Source organism: Prenolepis imparis, unplaced genomic scaffold, assembly GCF_030444845.1.
Source record: "Prenolepis imparis isolate NDT839.2.m4 unplaced genomic scaffold, iyPreImpa1.0 SCAF_11, whole genome shotgun sequence".
Classification (NCBI taxonomy): Eukaryota; Metazoa; Arthropoda; class Insecta; order Hymenoptera; family Formicidae; genus Prenolepis; species Prenolepis imparis.
Genome location: NW_028141169.1, coordinates 13,492,449 through 13,509,750, shown reverse-complemented (window position 1 = coordinate 13,509,750; position 17,302 = coordinate 13,492,449). Strand labels below are relative to the sequence as shown.

At 28.8% G+C, this 17,302-nt stretch overlaps 1 protein-coding gene across 2 annotated transcripts; it reads right to left on the bottom strand.

Annotated features, from left to right (window-relative positions):
* Positions 1-1,611: 1,611 nt before the first annotated feature.
* On the bottom strand, positions 1,612-16,181 carry LOC145942576 (prolyl 3-hydroxylase 2). Of its 2 annotated transcripts, XM_083049440.1 has the most exons (11): positions 15,896-16,180; positions 13,767-14,031; positions 11,100-11,424; positions 10,116-10,241; positions 8,509-8,645; positions 7,155-7,310; positions 6,203-6,457; positions 5,830-5,925; positions 5,152-5,302; positions 3,628-4,045; positions 1,614-1,932 (listed from the first exon to the last, which is right to left on the bottom strand). In XM_083049440.1, exons 1-11 carry the CDS (start codon positions 16,126-16,128, stop codon positions 1,845-1,847), a joined length of 2,250 nt encoding a protein of 749 aa, XP_082905566.1. In that variant the 5' UTR covers positions 16,129-16,180; the 3' UTR covers positions 1,614-1,844. The 2 variants fall into 2 exon arrangements, with proteins under 2 accessions (XP_082905567.1, XP_082905566.1); XM_083049441.1 differs by lacking the exon at positions 10,116-10,241 and having other exon boundaries at positions 1,612-1,932; positions 15,896-16,181.
* Positions 16,182-17,302: the final 1,121 nt, after the last annotated feature.

The following is a 17,302-nucleotide window of genomic DNA, read 5'->3' as shown; positions in this document are numbered from 1 at the left end:
ACTATTTGAAAAAGGGCAAAACTATTACAGGTGCATATTATTCATCGTTATTGGACCGTTTGAAAACCGAGCTGCAAGAAAAACGTCCACGATTGGCCCACAAAAAAGTCCTTTTCCATCACGACAACACACCAGCTCACTCATCTGTAGTTGTAGCCGCAAAATTGATGGAATTAAGGTTCCAACTCGTTCCGCATCCCCCCTATTCTCCAGATTTGGCTCCCTCGGACTACTACTTGTTCCCCAATATGAAGAAATGGCTGGGGGGAAAGAGATTTTATTCAAACGAGGAGGTGATTGCGGAAACGAATGCCTATTTTGCAGAGTTGGACCAATCTTATTATTTGGAAGGGATCAACAAACTGGAGCAGCGTTGGACGAAGTGTATAAACCTAAAAGGAGATTACGTTGAAAAATAAAAAAAGTTTATCCCGAAAAATTAAGTAGTTTTCATTTTTGCACGGACTTTTCAAACCACCCTCGTATAAGTTTTATTTTCAATATTTATTACGTATTATAGTTATAAAGTTTTAAAATTTTGCTGTTACATAGTAAAAATTACACGCTTGATATAGGAGAACTGATTTTTGAGAAATCAAAACAAAACTAAGAAAATGCAAAAACATCGTTTATTTACAATTAATTTTATAATAAATGTTCAAAATGTGCTCTCTGAACTTGAATGTAAACATTCTGAAAAAAATTTATGCTGTTTATAAATAAATAAACATAGTTTTATCAGTAGGGGTAAAATATCGCGTACAGTCATGGTCAGTGAGGTTGCGACACTTATTTATATTTATTGAATTTAATGTTTATTATAAATTATCCATGACATTTAAATTTATATTACACACTATTCGCAAATTTGACATCATGATCATTTATCGCGCATATGACAATGATTCGCATCCTGAATTTTACTGCATATTTATATAAAATCATTAAAAAAAAAGTGTCGCAACCTCTGTGTCCACGACTGTACATACAAATTATATATAAATTATAAATATTGAACATTTATTATATGCACACATATATTACATATTTTACATTTACATTTATATAAAACATTTAATAACCAGCCATTCAAAAAAAAAAAAAAAAAAGAAAAACAATTTGTAAATGCAAATCATCCAAGAGAAAGTAATTTTGAAAAGTTGAAAAATGAATGATGTATGAGACATTTTATTCTGACACATTTTGACAAAAAATATGAAATATCTCATAATATACTCATTTTTTAATAATCTTATTTTAATAATTTTCTATATAATATCGAGATAAATCAATTGGTGTAAAAAACACACTCTTGTAATTTAAAAAAATTGCAATTTGTGATGTGTAATTGCATACTTAAAAAAAAAAAAATAAATAACTATATGTTTTTTAAACATGATGTCATAAATATGTATTTTATTACATTTTTCAAATAGGTAAAAATAAGTGCTCAAATGACAAACTTAATTACAGGTCTATATATTTACCATATTTATTACAAAATATCATTAGAAAATTTAAAAAATTTTTAAATCTCTAGTGATGGTCCAGCCATTCACTAAATTATACTTATTTTATATATTATATACTTTTTTATATATTATATATATATATATATATATATGTTCTATTCGATCCGCAGATAGTTATCTATATCCAACTGTTTAATCTAACTAAATCATTTCTTTTTTCATTTATATATCTTCTGTAACTCAAATAAATAAATAAATTCGCGGTAACTAATTTAGTTGTACATTTCTTTTTTTCTATCACGAAGCTTGATCAGCTATTTCATTTTAAATAAAATATTTCACAGAATAGATCTTATTAATATATCTATCAATTTACTCTTTTTTGTTGCTTCTTTTTTTTCTTAGTATGTGCCTCAATGTTTCGTCTTCTTTAAAACATTGGATCAGCATGTCTTCATATCTGTTTTATAAGTTATATGTTAGTTGTATTAAGTTCGATGGATTTCATAATATTTTTTTCTTTTACTCTCTTAATGCTATATCTCAACACTATAAAATCTATAAATTTTAAAAAGTAAACCAAGTATGAAATCTGACAGACAAGTTATAACAATTTTGAAACCACATAACTTCAACGAAAAAGCAAGATGTTAATAATTTCTAACTAATAAACATTTTTTCTTTTTCTCCACAGATCTGTGCATAAACGTTGCTTTAGAACTAGCACAACTCGCAAAAAAATAAATATTTTCTATTTATTTACGAACGTGATCTCAAAAAGAGAGTTCGAACATATTTTATTCAGGTTCGAGTCTTATCCATCTACTTGAAAGTACTGTTTTTTTTCGAAGTAATAGAGAGTTTGAAACTATGCAAACAAATTCGAACCTACTTGTAAAACACTTATTAATTCCATCGCTAATGTTCCATAATAAATAAAAGACCCCGCACCAAATACATAGGATTTTGATTTTCGATGGAATTGGCTGCTTTTTTCATATGTTGTAGCTTATGGCTTGCTGAACAAAAGATGTAATAGTCTCAAAGCTAAATATTGGATACTAGGGGAAAAGCCTGTCTACGCCAGGCATTAAGGTGGCTGTTACTGAATATTTTTTCATGGGATATTAAGGAGCCCCTAGCTGCGCCCCTGAGTTTTCTGATATTCCTCTTTGGTTTTTATTCATTGCTTTTACTCTAGCCCCTGGCAGAACACCAAATTTCATCTTCCTACGTAAGTCATGTAAAGTTTTCCGTGTAAACTCTTACAACAGAATTAGGAGCCTCTGGCTGCGCCCCTGAATAAAAATTTTGGGTTTTCCGATTTTTTCCTTTTGTTTTACGTTAGCCCCTGTCGGTATACCAAATCTTTTGCCTCCTAGGCCAGATTGAAGTTTTCCCATGTTAACCCTATGGCGCATTAAGGGGCCCTTCGCTGCGCCCCTGGATTGAAATTTTGTGTTTTGAGATTTTTCCCGTTGGTCTTATAGTTACCGTTATCAATGTACGAAATTTTAGCCTCCTAGGCCAGATTGAAGTTTTTTCCCATGTTAATCATATGGCGCAATAAGGGGCCCTTGGCTGCGCCCCTGAACCAAAATTAAAGATTTCAAGAATTTTCCCATTACTTGGGGGTGGACCCCTATCACCATGCGAAATTTGGTGTTTCTAGCATGTCGGGAAGTACCCGATCAATTCAACGACAGACAGAATAGGGATTTTATATATATATATAGATAGATAGATAGATAGATAGTTAATGAGTTACAGCCAGTCAACTCGCAGAGTCCGAGTTTTTCGTGTTTGACTGGCTGTAAACCAGTAACCGTATATTATTTAGCTTTGAGCTTATTACATTTTTTATTACATTTTCATAATAAGCTCGGGATTCAATTTTATCTAGGATATCAAAAACTCCACACTAATCCTGTATATTCTGTATAAAATTGAATCTTGATAAGACCAATTTGTTTTCTCATATGTTGTAGTTTTTATGATCTGCTGAACTATCAGTAGAACACAATAACTATCCAATATTTAGCTTTGAGACTTACATCTTTTGTTCAGCAAGTTATAATTTAATATATGAAAAAAGCAGCAAATTCCATCGAAAGCCAAAATCTTATGTATTTGGGGTCCTTTTGTGTTTTTTTACCTGAAAGGTACTCGGATATCCTCACGTTGCACAGAACCCAAAACACGAACTCTCGTCAGCATGGTATCCGCCACCACTCTCTCGTACTCCAGGTATTTTTTATCCAGAGTGAACCACAATGCCACAGCGCACCTTTTACGGTTACGTACACCCCGAACACCGTGAAGATTCTCACCACCGGCGGAAAACGCCACCATACGTCCGCACCGAGGTCGAACGACGCCCTGGACGCGACGATTCTTCCTGTCGTCGACAAAAAAGAATTCACCGCCATCGAAATCGTCATTAAGATATAAAATCGCCGAATAATCTCGCCACGTGTACGCAGGCTCCTCTCGTAGACAGGAACCTCCATCTTTTATCACGCAATTATCAGCGTGAATTTCATGACTCAGATCCGTTCGATCTGCTGACGAATCTAAAAGAGAATGACACATTGATAAAATAAACATTCTGATGATCAATACATATACCTATATAGCTATTATCATATCTAGATCTTCATCACGTACTTAAAACCCTTTTGTCAATGCAAAATTTTTCACCTTTTTATCGATGTATGGGTACCCGGATATCAACTAACAAGTGTTTTCGATACATTGCATGAAAAATACTGTCAACTTTAATAATTAAACACTCAAAGTATCCTGCACTAATCTTATGTGAAGTGGATTTCAGTTAAATCAGCTATTTTTTCATATGTTGTAGCTTATGACCTGCTGAACAAAAGATGCAATAGCCTCAAAGCAAAAATTATTGAGTTACAGTCAGTCAAATAGCTCGCAAAGCCCGAGTTTTTCATGTTTGACTGATTGTAAATTATTTAGCTCTGATCGAACCCCCCAGCTGATTTTATCGAGATTCAATTTCATCTAGGATTTCAAATTCAAAAATTCCGCACTAATCCTATATAAAATTGAATCTTTAAGTAAAATCTGCTGATTTTCTCATATGTTGTAAGTTATAACCTACTAAATAATAGATATATAGTTACTGCTGATTTACAATCAGTTAAATACAAAAAACTCAGATTCTGCGAGTTGTTCGGCAGGTCATAAGCTACAACAATATGAAAAAAAAACCAACTAATTTAACTAAAATCCATTTTACATAAGATTAGTGCAGAGTACTTTGAATGTTAACCATCATTAAGGATTAATCTGACAATGAGTGTTAATACTGAAATTTGAGCATATAGATTGAGTGTTTGTCATCAAAGTTGAGTGTTTTGAATAGGTTCATTGACAGAAGGGTTAAACTGCTATAATATTAAATAATAGTAGCCGAATATCTGTCTATTTTATATCTTGGCGATCGCGTTTTGTTAATAAAAAAATTTTTTTTTAATAAAATAGAGTTGTAAACGAAAAGATTGATGGAATATATATAAATACAATCTGATCAATCTGTGATCTTTATGATATTACAATTAATGTTTATGTGCCATACCAATAATTCTTACGATGAGAGCATGTCAGCGAAAAGTGACGTCAGAAGCACGAGAATGCGTCAGGTGAAAATTACCGATTAAAGCCGTTCGGCAGACCAAATGGGTGTAGGTGAAATACAGTGGTGAGTCAAGGTTGAAATACCTTTCCACATGATTGCGGACCGCTTCCGTGCGTTGCAGAAACAGCTCCAGTAGTTCCGGCTTCGTCAGATTGAAGTACATCATCTAGAATTTTTTTCTTTGTTTTCTTTTAAGGTTTCTTAAATTTCGACGTAAGATTGATAACTGATAGAAATATTAAGGAAAGAGATATAGAGATAATTTCCCGATATATAGGATGTTTCCGAAATACTTACTTCCAAAATGGCTACCTTTATTGATTGAAGAATTTTTGTCTATACATATAGGAACACTCTTAAAACGTCTACTGTATTCGTAACATATTGATAACGACATTACATGAAATCAAATAGTGGCTATTTTGAGCATTTCTTATGAGTTAAGTGCTTACTTATGATTAATATTAATGTGATTTAATATAATTAATAATATAATTTAATATTAATATTAACATAAAAACTTACTATAACTTTTACTACCTTAACTTTGTAAGCATTCATTATTTTTGACTGTAAGTATACATAAAGTTTTTTTTATTTTGACACGAAGAATACGCCCTAGAATAAGTTTGTCCAAGTATTTCGGAAACACCCTGTATTATGGAATATTCTCGATATAGGTAATTTTCTTACCAACGCCATCCTGCCAACAGTTACACCTTCGAAACGCTCGTAAGGTGAATGAGGACTCTTGTTTTCTTCATAGCCATCACCTTCCATCATAGCATTCTAAAATATTTGTAAATTATTTACGTAATATACGCGATTTTTTAAAAGATACACAATATAGATATATTTTTAGATATAATTATAATTATTTTTGTAGCTTTTTTATACTGAATACAATACAATCCCATATTCATTGCAATGTTCAAGTACTTTATCACATTATAGAGATGTGATTATGAATTATAATTTTAGAAATGACATAACTACGATATAATCATATAATTCTCGACAGCGGGACATTATAAGAAATCTTAATTAAAATAAAAATTTCATTTACCTGAGTTAGTTGCATAAGCAGATCGCATTCAACGGAATTGAGAAGACCGTCTGCTGCATAGCGATTTCTCCCACCAAGTTCTTTTTCTCCTGCTATTATTTGTGCATCGTCATCAGTAACTTTTAGTCGCTCTCTGACATGACTTATTTGTGTGTCCGTTTCTCTCTCATCCCGAAATATTGATAAATTACCAATAAACTGCGTCCTTGTGGATGGTGAGTGACCCGGAGGTGGATGCAAGATCGAGGAAGAATACTAAAAAAATAAAAGATAAGATGTATAAAAGATAAGATGCTCTATGCCTTTATAGGATAGAAATTGGATTTATTTTTTAAATAAAAAAAAATTTTTTTTAATTTAATTTTTTATTTTGAGACCTTCAAGCCTGACACGCCTGTATTTCTATATCATTATGAGCGAAGACGTAAATAGGGTTGCATTTAAGCAGGCGATGACGTGGGGGAACTGATAGAAATGCATCGTATATGCAATATTATTTTACTCTATCTTACATGTATATACACGTTGTGTGTTTGTAATATCTTTCCGATTTTAATTTTATTAATACAAACAGTTCGTAATATATTTTTAAAATAAAAATTCATATTATATTTTTAGTATTTTATTAAGTAAAATTATTTGGGTACAAATAGGTATATAATACATAGAAAGTTAAGATTTTCTAGTATTAAAACTAGTGAACTGGTTGAACAGCGAAGTCGGCTAATCATAATTGACCAATCTAAACACGATATCCAATGGTCAGGTTTATGCGCACGTTATCCTTCAAACAGAAAGACAACATGGCAGCGTACAATAAAGGGTTTCTTATCGCTAAAGGTTTTCTTATCGAAGTATTGTATGGATTGATCGATGAATAGTGGTCTCAGAAAATTATTATAAGTACTTTGTAAGATATTTTCTTTGCGAACTTTTACGTCTCATTCTTTACCTTTCCAAATTCCTCTTCATTTTTTCGTTCAGTCTTTTCTGTGCGAATTTTCTTGGTGAACGCTTTGAATCTAGCATCAATCACCGCGAATTCTTCAGATATATAATTCAACAATATCAGTTCGTACTCTTGTCGCTTCACGTAGGAAAGCGCCTCCTGGAAACGATTTTTATAAAATCTTATTTAATATTTATTTATTTTATTTATTAACACTTTTCAAAGAAAGCTGCTGATATTCGTTTTTCACTTGATAAAGGTTTCAAAAGATTCATTTAAAGATTACTTAATTTATTTTATTAAAATCTATATTTTTTTTATTGGGAAAAACTATTATATTTATTAAAAGGCTCTTGGCTCCTCGCTGACCATGTTGGAATTGTGACGTCAGATGCGAGAAAATAACACACCCTAAAAATTCTTAGATGCCATTTCAAAATAAAAAGATATTTCGATGAAACAGCATTTCAGATGGCTTTAGCACACTCTTAAAATATCTCGAAAATTATCTTTTTCCCTTTATAATCAATCAACAGCTGTAAAATGACTGTATAATATGAGGCTCAGTCTGTCTAGTCTTTGCACATGCGCAGTCATTCCACATGACAAAATTTGATATCACGATTATTTTACGGTTGCTCATGACTGCCAAGGGAAAAGAATAGTTTTCGAGGTATTTTAAAGGTGTACTAAAGCCATCTGAAATAGTGTTTCATCGAAATATCTTTTCATTTAAAAATGGCATCTAAGAATTTTCAGTGTCTGCTTTCTTGCCTCTGACGTCACAATAATCTAACAGGGCCGCGGATCCAGGAGCCTTAATCTGAGCAACATTTGGTTTGAGATAATTTTATTTATTTGATTAATACTTTCAGAAATATATTGAAATAAAATTTATGAAAAACATTTTTTATCTTATAAACGCTATTTAAGATAAATTAAGTATTTTTTAAATAATTTTCAAAACTTTAATCAAATAAAAAATAAAAAAAGGTATCAATATTCTTAAAATTTTGCTACTTTTCTTTAAAATATTTTTTGTAAGAAAATTTACGAGGTATATGCAACTTGTTCTATTAAAATGGGATATCTTGTATACATAAATTTTGTATAACTAACAATAAGACGCTGACATAAAATGTAAATGCTGTGAATTAAAATGACTTTGCTGTCTTCATAAAAAGAATATTTTAAAAGCTCCATCAAACAATTTCTTGATTTACATTTCCTAATCTGAAAATGTAAAACTATTTGGATATTTTTATTGATATATTTTTCTAATATTAATATATTAAATCTTATTCTATTTTTATTATAGAATTTTTAATTTTTAATAATTATCTATTTTCTTACATACCTCTCTTGGCGTAAAGTATTCTTCCCTCACTTTCGGTTGACTGCTATAATAATCTTTATTGTGAAGCATTGTCTGGTCAGCGGGTAAAAATAATAAGTAACTCGCAACTGCTGCACAGGCTGCTTTCAAATTACCCACTACATATAAAATAAATAAAAATTATTATTTATACTTCGTACATTCTTAATTTTCTTAATTCTCACGTTTACATTTTGATTGCAATATTTATTCACCTGTTTTTTAAAATATATATATGTGTGTGTGTAAATATTTTTTAAAATTAAAATAGCATCTAACAATAAATAAATTTTCAACAAATATTATACCAAGTATATAATATAATAGATATATAATATATAATATAATATAATAGAGAATATATAATATAATAGAAAAAAAAGACAGAATTCCGGAAAAGACAATTGATATTTGAATAATTGTTAAAATACAGAGATTAGTACAGTTAATCTTACGAAAGATAAGTCAAGAAATTGTTTGATGGAGCTTTTAAAATATTCTCTTTAACGAATGGAGTGACAGCAAGGTCATTTTAATTCACGGTTGTAATGTCATGAATTAATTTACATTTTATGTCAGCGTCTTAGTTATACAAAATTCTTATATACAAAATATCCCATTTTAATAGAACAAGTTGCATACTTCGTAAATTTTCTTACAAAAATATTTTAGAGAAAAGTTGTAGAATTTAAAAAATACTGATATTGTTTTTTTAATTTTTTATTTGATAAAAAGCTTTCAAGATTATTTTAAAAATATTTTAAATAATGTTTGAAAGATAAAAAATATTTTTCGTAAATTTTCTTTAATATCTCTGAAAGTATTGATTAAATAAATAAATTGTTTCAAACCAAATATTGTTTACATTAACAAATAGTTTCTCCCAACAAAATATATGGATTCCAATAAAATAAATTAAATAATCTTTAAATGTCTTTTAAAACGTTAATCGAGCGAAAAACGAATATGAGTTTTCTTTTTATTCCTCAAATTATATAATTATTTTCTACACTATTTTTTGTAGGACATGAAGATATACAGCTGTTGAAAATAAAACATTCTCCATATGTATATGTGTACATTTTTACACAAGAGAGATATATTTTACATATTATTATTTCATTGCATACGATATTTCATTGTTAACAAGAATACAAAAAAGTGCTTCAGAAAAAAGTTGCTTGCCTCGAAAAGTAAATATTATAATCAGTCAAATTTTTTTCTAATTTTTTCGAGATATTAAGATAAAACTGACGTTTAATAAAAATATTATAAATGTATAGTATGTATGTGTGTTATGTGTGTATGTATATTTTTGTCAACAGATCTTGCAATTCTTATTAGAATGTTAATGATAAGAATTTCTCATGGACGTAAACATCACATCTTTTATAAATAAGTATTGCATTACGTAATGATAAATATCTCATTAATTGCATTAATTGCAAACATTAATAGCACTCTTATTCTAATAATATAATCTGTATATTCCATAATAATAATGTTCTTCTGCTAATTAATCGAGAAAGATACATTGTTTTTAATTATTTAGTTTAATAAATTAACAATTTAGAAACTGAACTACTCACATTTATAATAAGCGAACTGCAAGTAATTATAATGGCTTCTGAACAGATCAGCTTGAAATTTGCCATTCACATTGTTCAGGGCAAGTGAGCATCCACGTTTACACTTTAGGCAAAATGCAAAATGATCTAAAAAATGATTAATAAGTAATAACAAATGGAAAAGACTTGTTGGCAACTAATATAATAATATTCACTAAAAATATATTGAATTATACACATATAGACATTTATATAGATCTATTGCATCTTATGAAATATACATTAATATATGATTAACAAAAATATTACAAATATTAATAGAATTCATACATTTTTATTAGCAATTTATCTTTGTAATATGGATTATTTATGAAATCCCATAGCCATTCTAATGTTCTCTCTTATGAAAATATTTTGATTAATTTAATTAATTAATAACATTTAAATATAATTAATATAAATTTAAATATAATTATAAAGTAAATATATAAAATTCGTGAGAAAGTTGTTCGATGTTTTATATTTTTTTAATTTAATGCTAATTAATATCACAGCAACGAATACGAATTATTTTGAGTCAAAAGTTTTACACACGAATAAATTAAATATACAAATTGTTCTCACATATAATTATATACACAAATATAAATACTTTTTGTTTAAACTTATTTATTTTATTATATTTACTATTCATTATTTATTATTCTTATTATTTACTATTAATTATTATTTTATTATTTTTACTATTTATTACTTAAATTATTAGTTTTGTAGTCAATAATTAAATTATAAAAAATAATAGTTAATTAAGAGTTAAATAGTGAAATAATAATTAATAGTTACGTAATAAAATAATAATCTATAGTAAATATAATAAAATTAGTAAATAAATTTAAACACAAAATATTTAAGTATATTAATTAATAATTTATCAAATAATTAATAATTAATGATTAAATTAAATTAATTATTACTTTACTATTTATTTAATTAAAACTTGTTTACTTGCTATTGAAGAGGAAAATTCAGGATACCATCCTTGATCGAAAGGGCCTTCGCAATAACTTCTGCAGTTCTCTTCGTATTCGATATAAGATTCAAGAGAACTCTCAAACTCGACGATAGCATCCACATAATTCTCAGCTTCATAATCCTTAACCCCTCGCATGTACATTTTCACACAGGGAGCCTCCTCTAAATTCACAACTTTTTCCGCGATCACGTCAGGTAGATTCAGATAGTACCTAAGATTTTTCATTGCCATCTCATGATCAGAATGCAGGGTGAGGAAGGTGAAGACTGCATTTGCTGCATCCTGATATCTTCCTTTCTATAAGAAATTTATCCGTGAAGATGATTACCTTCGAGGTTTGAATGTACTTATTGTTAGAAGAACTTATAAAGAGTTCAAACCTATCTTGTCCATGTTCAAGTTTACTTAAAAGTACTATTTTTTTTCGAAATCATGGTTTGAAATCATGCAAACAAATTTGAACCTATACTTGTAAGATACTTAATCCTATCGCTAAGTATTTTTTGTTAATAAAATAAACGGCGTCACATTCGTAGCTTGATTATATTTGCAATTATCTCAAGGTCCGTTGATAAGAAGATATAGCAATAGAACTCTACTAGATTGCTAGACTGGAAATATATGTATATGAAATGTTCTGGGATCTTATAATTTGGACATGACAAATGATCAAGTTTTGACTCGATTTTATTTTTAAATATGCAAATATCGAAAGTTCCATAGTTTTTTAAATCATAAATAAGTTACAATTCTAAAAAAACAGAGCTATATTGTCTAATAAATGACGATACGGATACAGTTTTCCGAATTAAGCTGAAATCATTTGATTCATTATTTACGAGAAATGAACTCCGACGTAGTTCTGTTATGCCGAAATTACGTAATCCTCCAGATTAGGATTCGGGGGAGTATGGTATATTTTCGTGACGCTTGCGAAACCTTCCATAGGCGCAAGTATACGAATCTAGGCAACGCAATATCTTACAATTAGCTACAACTGTGGAATTAACAAATTAATATATTATTATAAATCAAAACAAAATTGAGATATTAATATTATGTATGAATGCATCATTCATTGATATCATCATTAATTGAATGATAAAATAAGCAACGACATATTTTACGCAGTACAACTCCGTAGATCGTAAATACCGAAAATAATAATATACATAAATTATAACAGTGTAAAAAAATTAATTATAAATAAATTATAAGTATTAGATAAATAAATTAGGAAAATGTATGCTAAACCGTACCTCTTAAGATAAATATTAAAATTGCAATAAAGAAATGATAACATTTTTTATTTATTTGAAACTAAGGTTCTTTGTCAATGATATACGCTAAACATTAACATAAATTTATCATTGTTTTATATCGTAAATTAAAAATAAAAAAAAAGTAGTATTTGGTGCGATTTACATCGATTTAATATCGGTTTGTTAAATTGTACCTATGAGTTTTTAAATCGTACTTCTACTTAACAATAAAATTTAAAAATTGTAACAAAAAAAAGTTTTATTTTCTACAAAGGTTCTCAGTTTGCAACAAAACATATCTATAAGAATATCATATTTATATAATCATAAATTTTCTTCAAAAATTTAACAAAATACTTTTTGTATCACACAAAAATATAAATAAGTATTATATTTCAATATAAATATAAAATTTGATAATATTTTCTTCAGTTGTCTATCTAAATATAGAGAAAAAAAACTAATGCCTAAGTAAAAAAATTAATTTAGTAAATCATATCAGTACGATATAGGAAAAAGTTAGTGGTACGTTTTACTGAACTTCCATTACTTTGTCAAATTGTGAAAAAAAAAATCTTAAAACATTTTGCCGATTTTTCAACGCTTTTATATACAGGATTAAATAAAATGAAAAAATGCTTTAATAATAAGATTAATCGCTTATTTTTCTCAATGTGATAGCTTAGGCACGGGGTGCCGAATATTACATAAAAATCACACAAATTAAATTTATGAACGTCACTCATTAACGGATCGCTTGAGAAGGAAACAAACATTGCGGCATTCGAATGAAGCTAGTATTGCGATACAATGACAGTGTTGACTCCTTGGTCCATCCTCGCGACCATGTTAGATTATGACGTCAGAAGCGAGAGAATATACGCTGAAAATTGTTGCGTGTCATTTAGATAAAAAGATATTTTGATGAAACACAACTTCAGATGGTTTTAGCCCACTTTTAAAATATTCCGAAAACTATCCTTTTCTCTTTATAATCAATCAACAGCTGTAAAATTACTGTAATATGAGGCCCAGTTCGTCTGGTCTTTGCACATGCGCAATCATTCCGCATGACAAAGTCTGATGTTTCAATTATTTTACGGTTGTTTTGATTGACTGTCAAGGGAAAAAAATTGTTTTTGGAGTATTTTAAAAGTGTGCTGAAACCATTTAAAGTTGTGTTTTATCAAAATATCTTTTTATCTAAAAATTTTCAGCGTGTATTATTCTCGCTTCTGACGTCATAATCCAACATGGTCGCAGCGAGGACCAAATTAACACCTTAAAATATTTTAACTTCGTTTAAGAAATACAGTAGAGGTACGATTTAACGAACGGTACGATTTAGCATACTTTCCTCTACATATATTTTCGTACCTGAAAATAGCAGATATGAAGGTACTCATAGATGGTAAAATTGACAAACTTCATTTCCTTAGCGCGTGGGAGCCGTTTAAGCGCCCCCGCACCTCTGATCTCACGGTAATCCTGATTGCATTTCATTAAACAGAGTGTCTCTCTTATTTTCCTCTCGTAAAAGTGCAGATCTTCGATGTCCTCCGCGAAGATCGGCGAAGAGCCTGTCGCCTCGGCTTTACATTTTCGCCGGCAAATCGTTACCGTACGTTTATACATTTTATATCTGTAAAACATATTTACGAAAACATGGACTTGTAGATTAAGGATGTAAACACTGATATTGAATTTGAACTTATTGAGTTGAATGGGTAGAGCTGATAATTAGAGGGCAAAGAATTTAGAAATTAAAAAGTTCACGCTACTCGTTATTGAGCCATCCATCGACTTTTGCACATTTTGGAGAGTTTTATTTCAAAATAGCTGCGAGAATAATAATAAGCAGATTTACAAATGTGTGCTTAATCTATAAGTCATGAGTTTTCATTTTATCAAAAATTATTGCAATATTCGAGAGTCGGCAAATCGGGCGAAACTTGTTCTTTTCTTCTGAAAGATTCATTTTCTGTTTAGAAATGTAATTATTAATTTATTCTTCACTTTAATTATTATTTTATTTCATCTTCTTATTAAACATTTATGTTTATAATAACACAGTTAAGCAAAAAATAACTTTTTTTGGAACACCTAAGAACCTAAGAATAAGATTAGTTATTTTCTGTAGATTTGTGCTGAATAACAATTATGGTTTCCAAATTGCTCTATCACAATTTTGATAAATTTATTAAAGTTGCAACTATGATTTATAAGATATGCATGTTTAAATATTGAGATTCATTTTGCAAAAAAGTTGTAAATTAGATTAGTGAGTGTGTATCAAATAGTTTACAATTATGTTTGTTCAAGCATAAATATTTTTTAAGTTGCTCAACACAAATGTCAAAACTGAGAAATACAAAATGTATGCATAAATTTTTGCATACATATATTTGCAAAAATCTAAAAACAACCATTTATATAATTTTTATAAATTTTGACAACTATATTAATTTTAAATTTCATTTTAAATATGTAGGAATTTAAATTTGTTGGAGGGTTTAAATATCGAAAAATGCTTAGTACTACAAACATTCTCACTTACAATTAGCGGTAAATATTGCGAAAAAAATTATATCTCATCGATCATTTTAATTTTCATATATATTATAATGGATATAATCCTAAATCACACGTACAATTTGAATCTAATCTAAATTAATTTTAATTAATTAATTAATTAATTTTAAATAAAAACTAGGGAGAAATTATACTTATAGGAGAAAATTATACTTATATTATACATATTATATTATATTATATATATTATACAATTATATAATACTCAAAAAGTATTAACATCTAACATTTTTGAATATGATATGTCAAGGTCCAAATTATTAAAATTGATAATCGATTATTTACATATACATTACACTTTTAAGATGTTTTTCCTTTTAAGTTTGAAAAGTAAAAAATTTTGAAGTGATATATCTCAGAAACTAAAAAAATCCGCAACGTTATTAATTAAAATTAAAATGCACGTGATTCAGGATTCAGGATTGAGGAGTCTCTATTCGCTATAATATATGTGAAAATTAAAGTAATCACGGTAATGTGTAAACTTTTAACACATACAATGTTTTCTATTACAATTTACAATTTTTATTAACATCGATAAAAAAACCTATCGTTTTCATTATTATATATATATATATATATATATATATATATATATATATTTGTGTGTGTATTACATGTAATTGTAAATATTATTTTATAATATACATATCTGCGATAAATGTTTACTTAATTACAACTTCAATTGATTAATTGAATAAAATAAATGTAAATGAGAATATATGTATACTCAAAATATGTGCAAAAAAAAAACTATTACAAAAAACGTTTAATTTTCAGGTAGATAGCTTTCTTTAATGAAAAATATAAAATTAATTACAGAGACTCAATATTTAAAAATTAACGTAACTTTGAGTATTTTTTCAAAGAATATCGCACAACACAAACAGCAATGAAATAATAATACGACGTACCCATGCAGAGCATCGTTAAATCCCCTGATGCAACTGTCCCAGTCTTCCTCGAGATAGGCCTGGACCGCGTTGTCATAGATTTCTCCGAGCGTGATGTCGTCGTGCACATATTGCGTTTCGCGCGGAGCCGGAACGTGGCCATCGATTCTGTTGATCTCGAGCTCATCATCATCAGCGCGACACATGCGCACTGATGAACAGAGGATTACGAGGAGCGGAACGACCGGCCACATCCTCTCACGATTCCTCTCGCGAGTAGACTGTCGCGAGTCGCTGAGAAAACGTCGCCCTAGGTTTGGAGCAGCGTGGGTCGTGGTCCATACACGCACTTATATATGCTCACGCACGCACACGAGCGTGTGTTATAAATACAGGCTGATTCACAAAGATACGGAGTTCTATAATTTCGTACTCATTGTCAGATTTCGTGACATATATGTTAAGTAAAATAAATAAAAAAATATAGAAAAGCACAATATAGAATAAAATAAACAAAATTAAGCAACTTTTCTGTTTGAGATAATATATTTTCTGTGAAGTAAACAGAACTAATGTCCAATTTTTAATCGACCGGCCCTAAAAACTTTTTTATTGTCGATTGTACAACAAAATGTTTCAGAGAAAAGTTGTTTGATTTGAAGGGGGACAGAAGGTGACACTATTTACTTTTTTCTGAAGAGCACTTTTCAAGGTCATTTAAAAGTCATTTATGTTTTTTTAAATAGAACTACTAAATTTTTTTTTTTATATAAGTCGATTCATCGTAATTTTCAGCATAAATAATTATAAGAATAAAATAGTCAAAAAATAAATAGTTTATAAAATATTTTATAATTTATGTATCTTTATAGTGTCAAATTTGTATAGATATAAAATATCTCGTAAACTATTATACTCATTTTTTGGCCATTTTATCTTTATAACTTTTTATGCCGAAAATTACGAGAAATCTATTTATATAAAAAAAATTATAGTAATTCCATTAAAAAAAACATAATGACTTTCAAATGACCTTGAAAAGCCCTTTAAAAAAATCAGTAGCGTCATCTTCGGTCCTCCTTCAAATCAAACAACTTTTCTGTAAAACATTTAGTACAATCAAAAATAAAAATAACTTTTTAGAGGTTGTCGATTAAAATTGGACACCCTGTATATGATGTGTGCGTGTGTGCGTGCGCGCGCGCGCGCGCGTGTGTGTGTTGTACATTGTATATATTATTTTATGCAAGAGTGCCTAAAATAAAAATGTAATTTACACCTAATAAATTTTTTCCATTTTTATTCTATTTTCATGCAATAAGTTAAAAAATATAAATCAAAAAATAAAAGATTATATATACTTAAAAGAAAATATTTTTTCAAAATCTTCACTTGCAATTTACGCATAAAATGCACATATATTGTTTA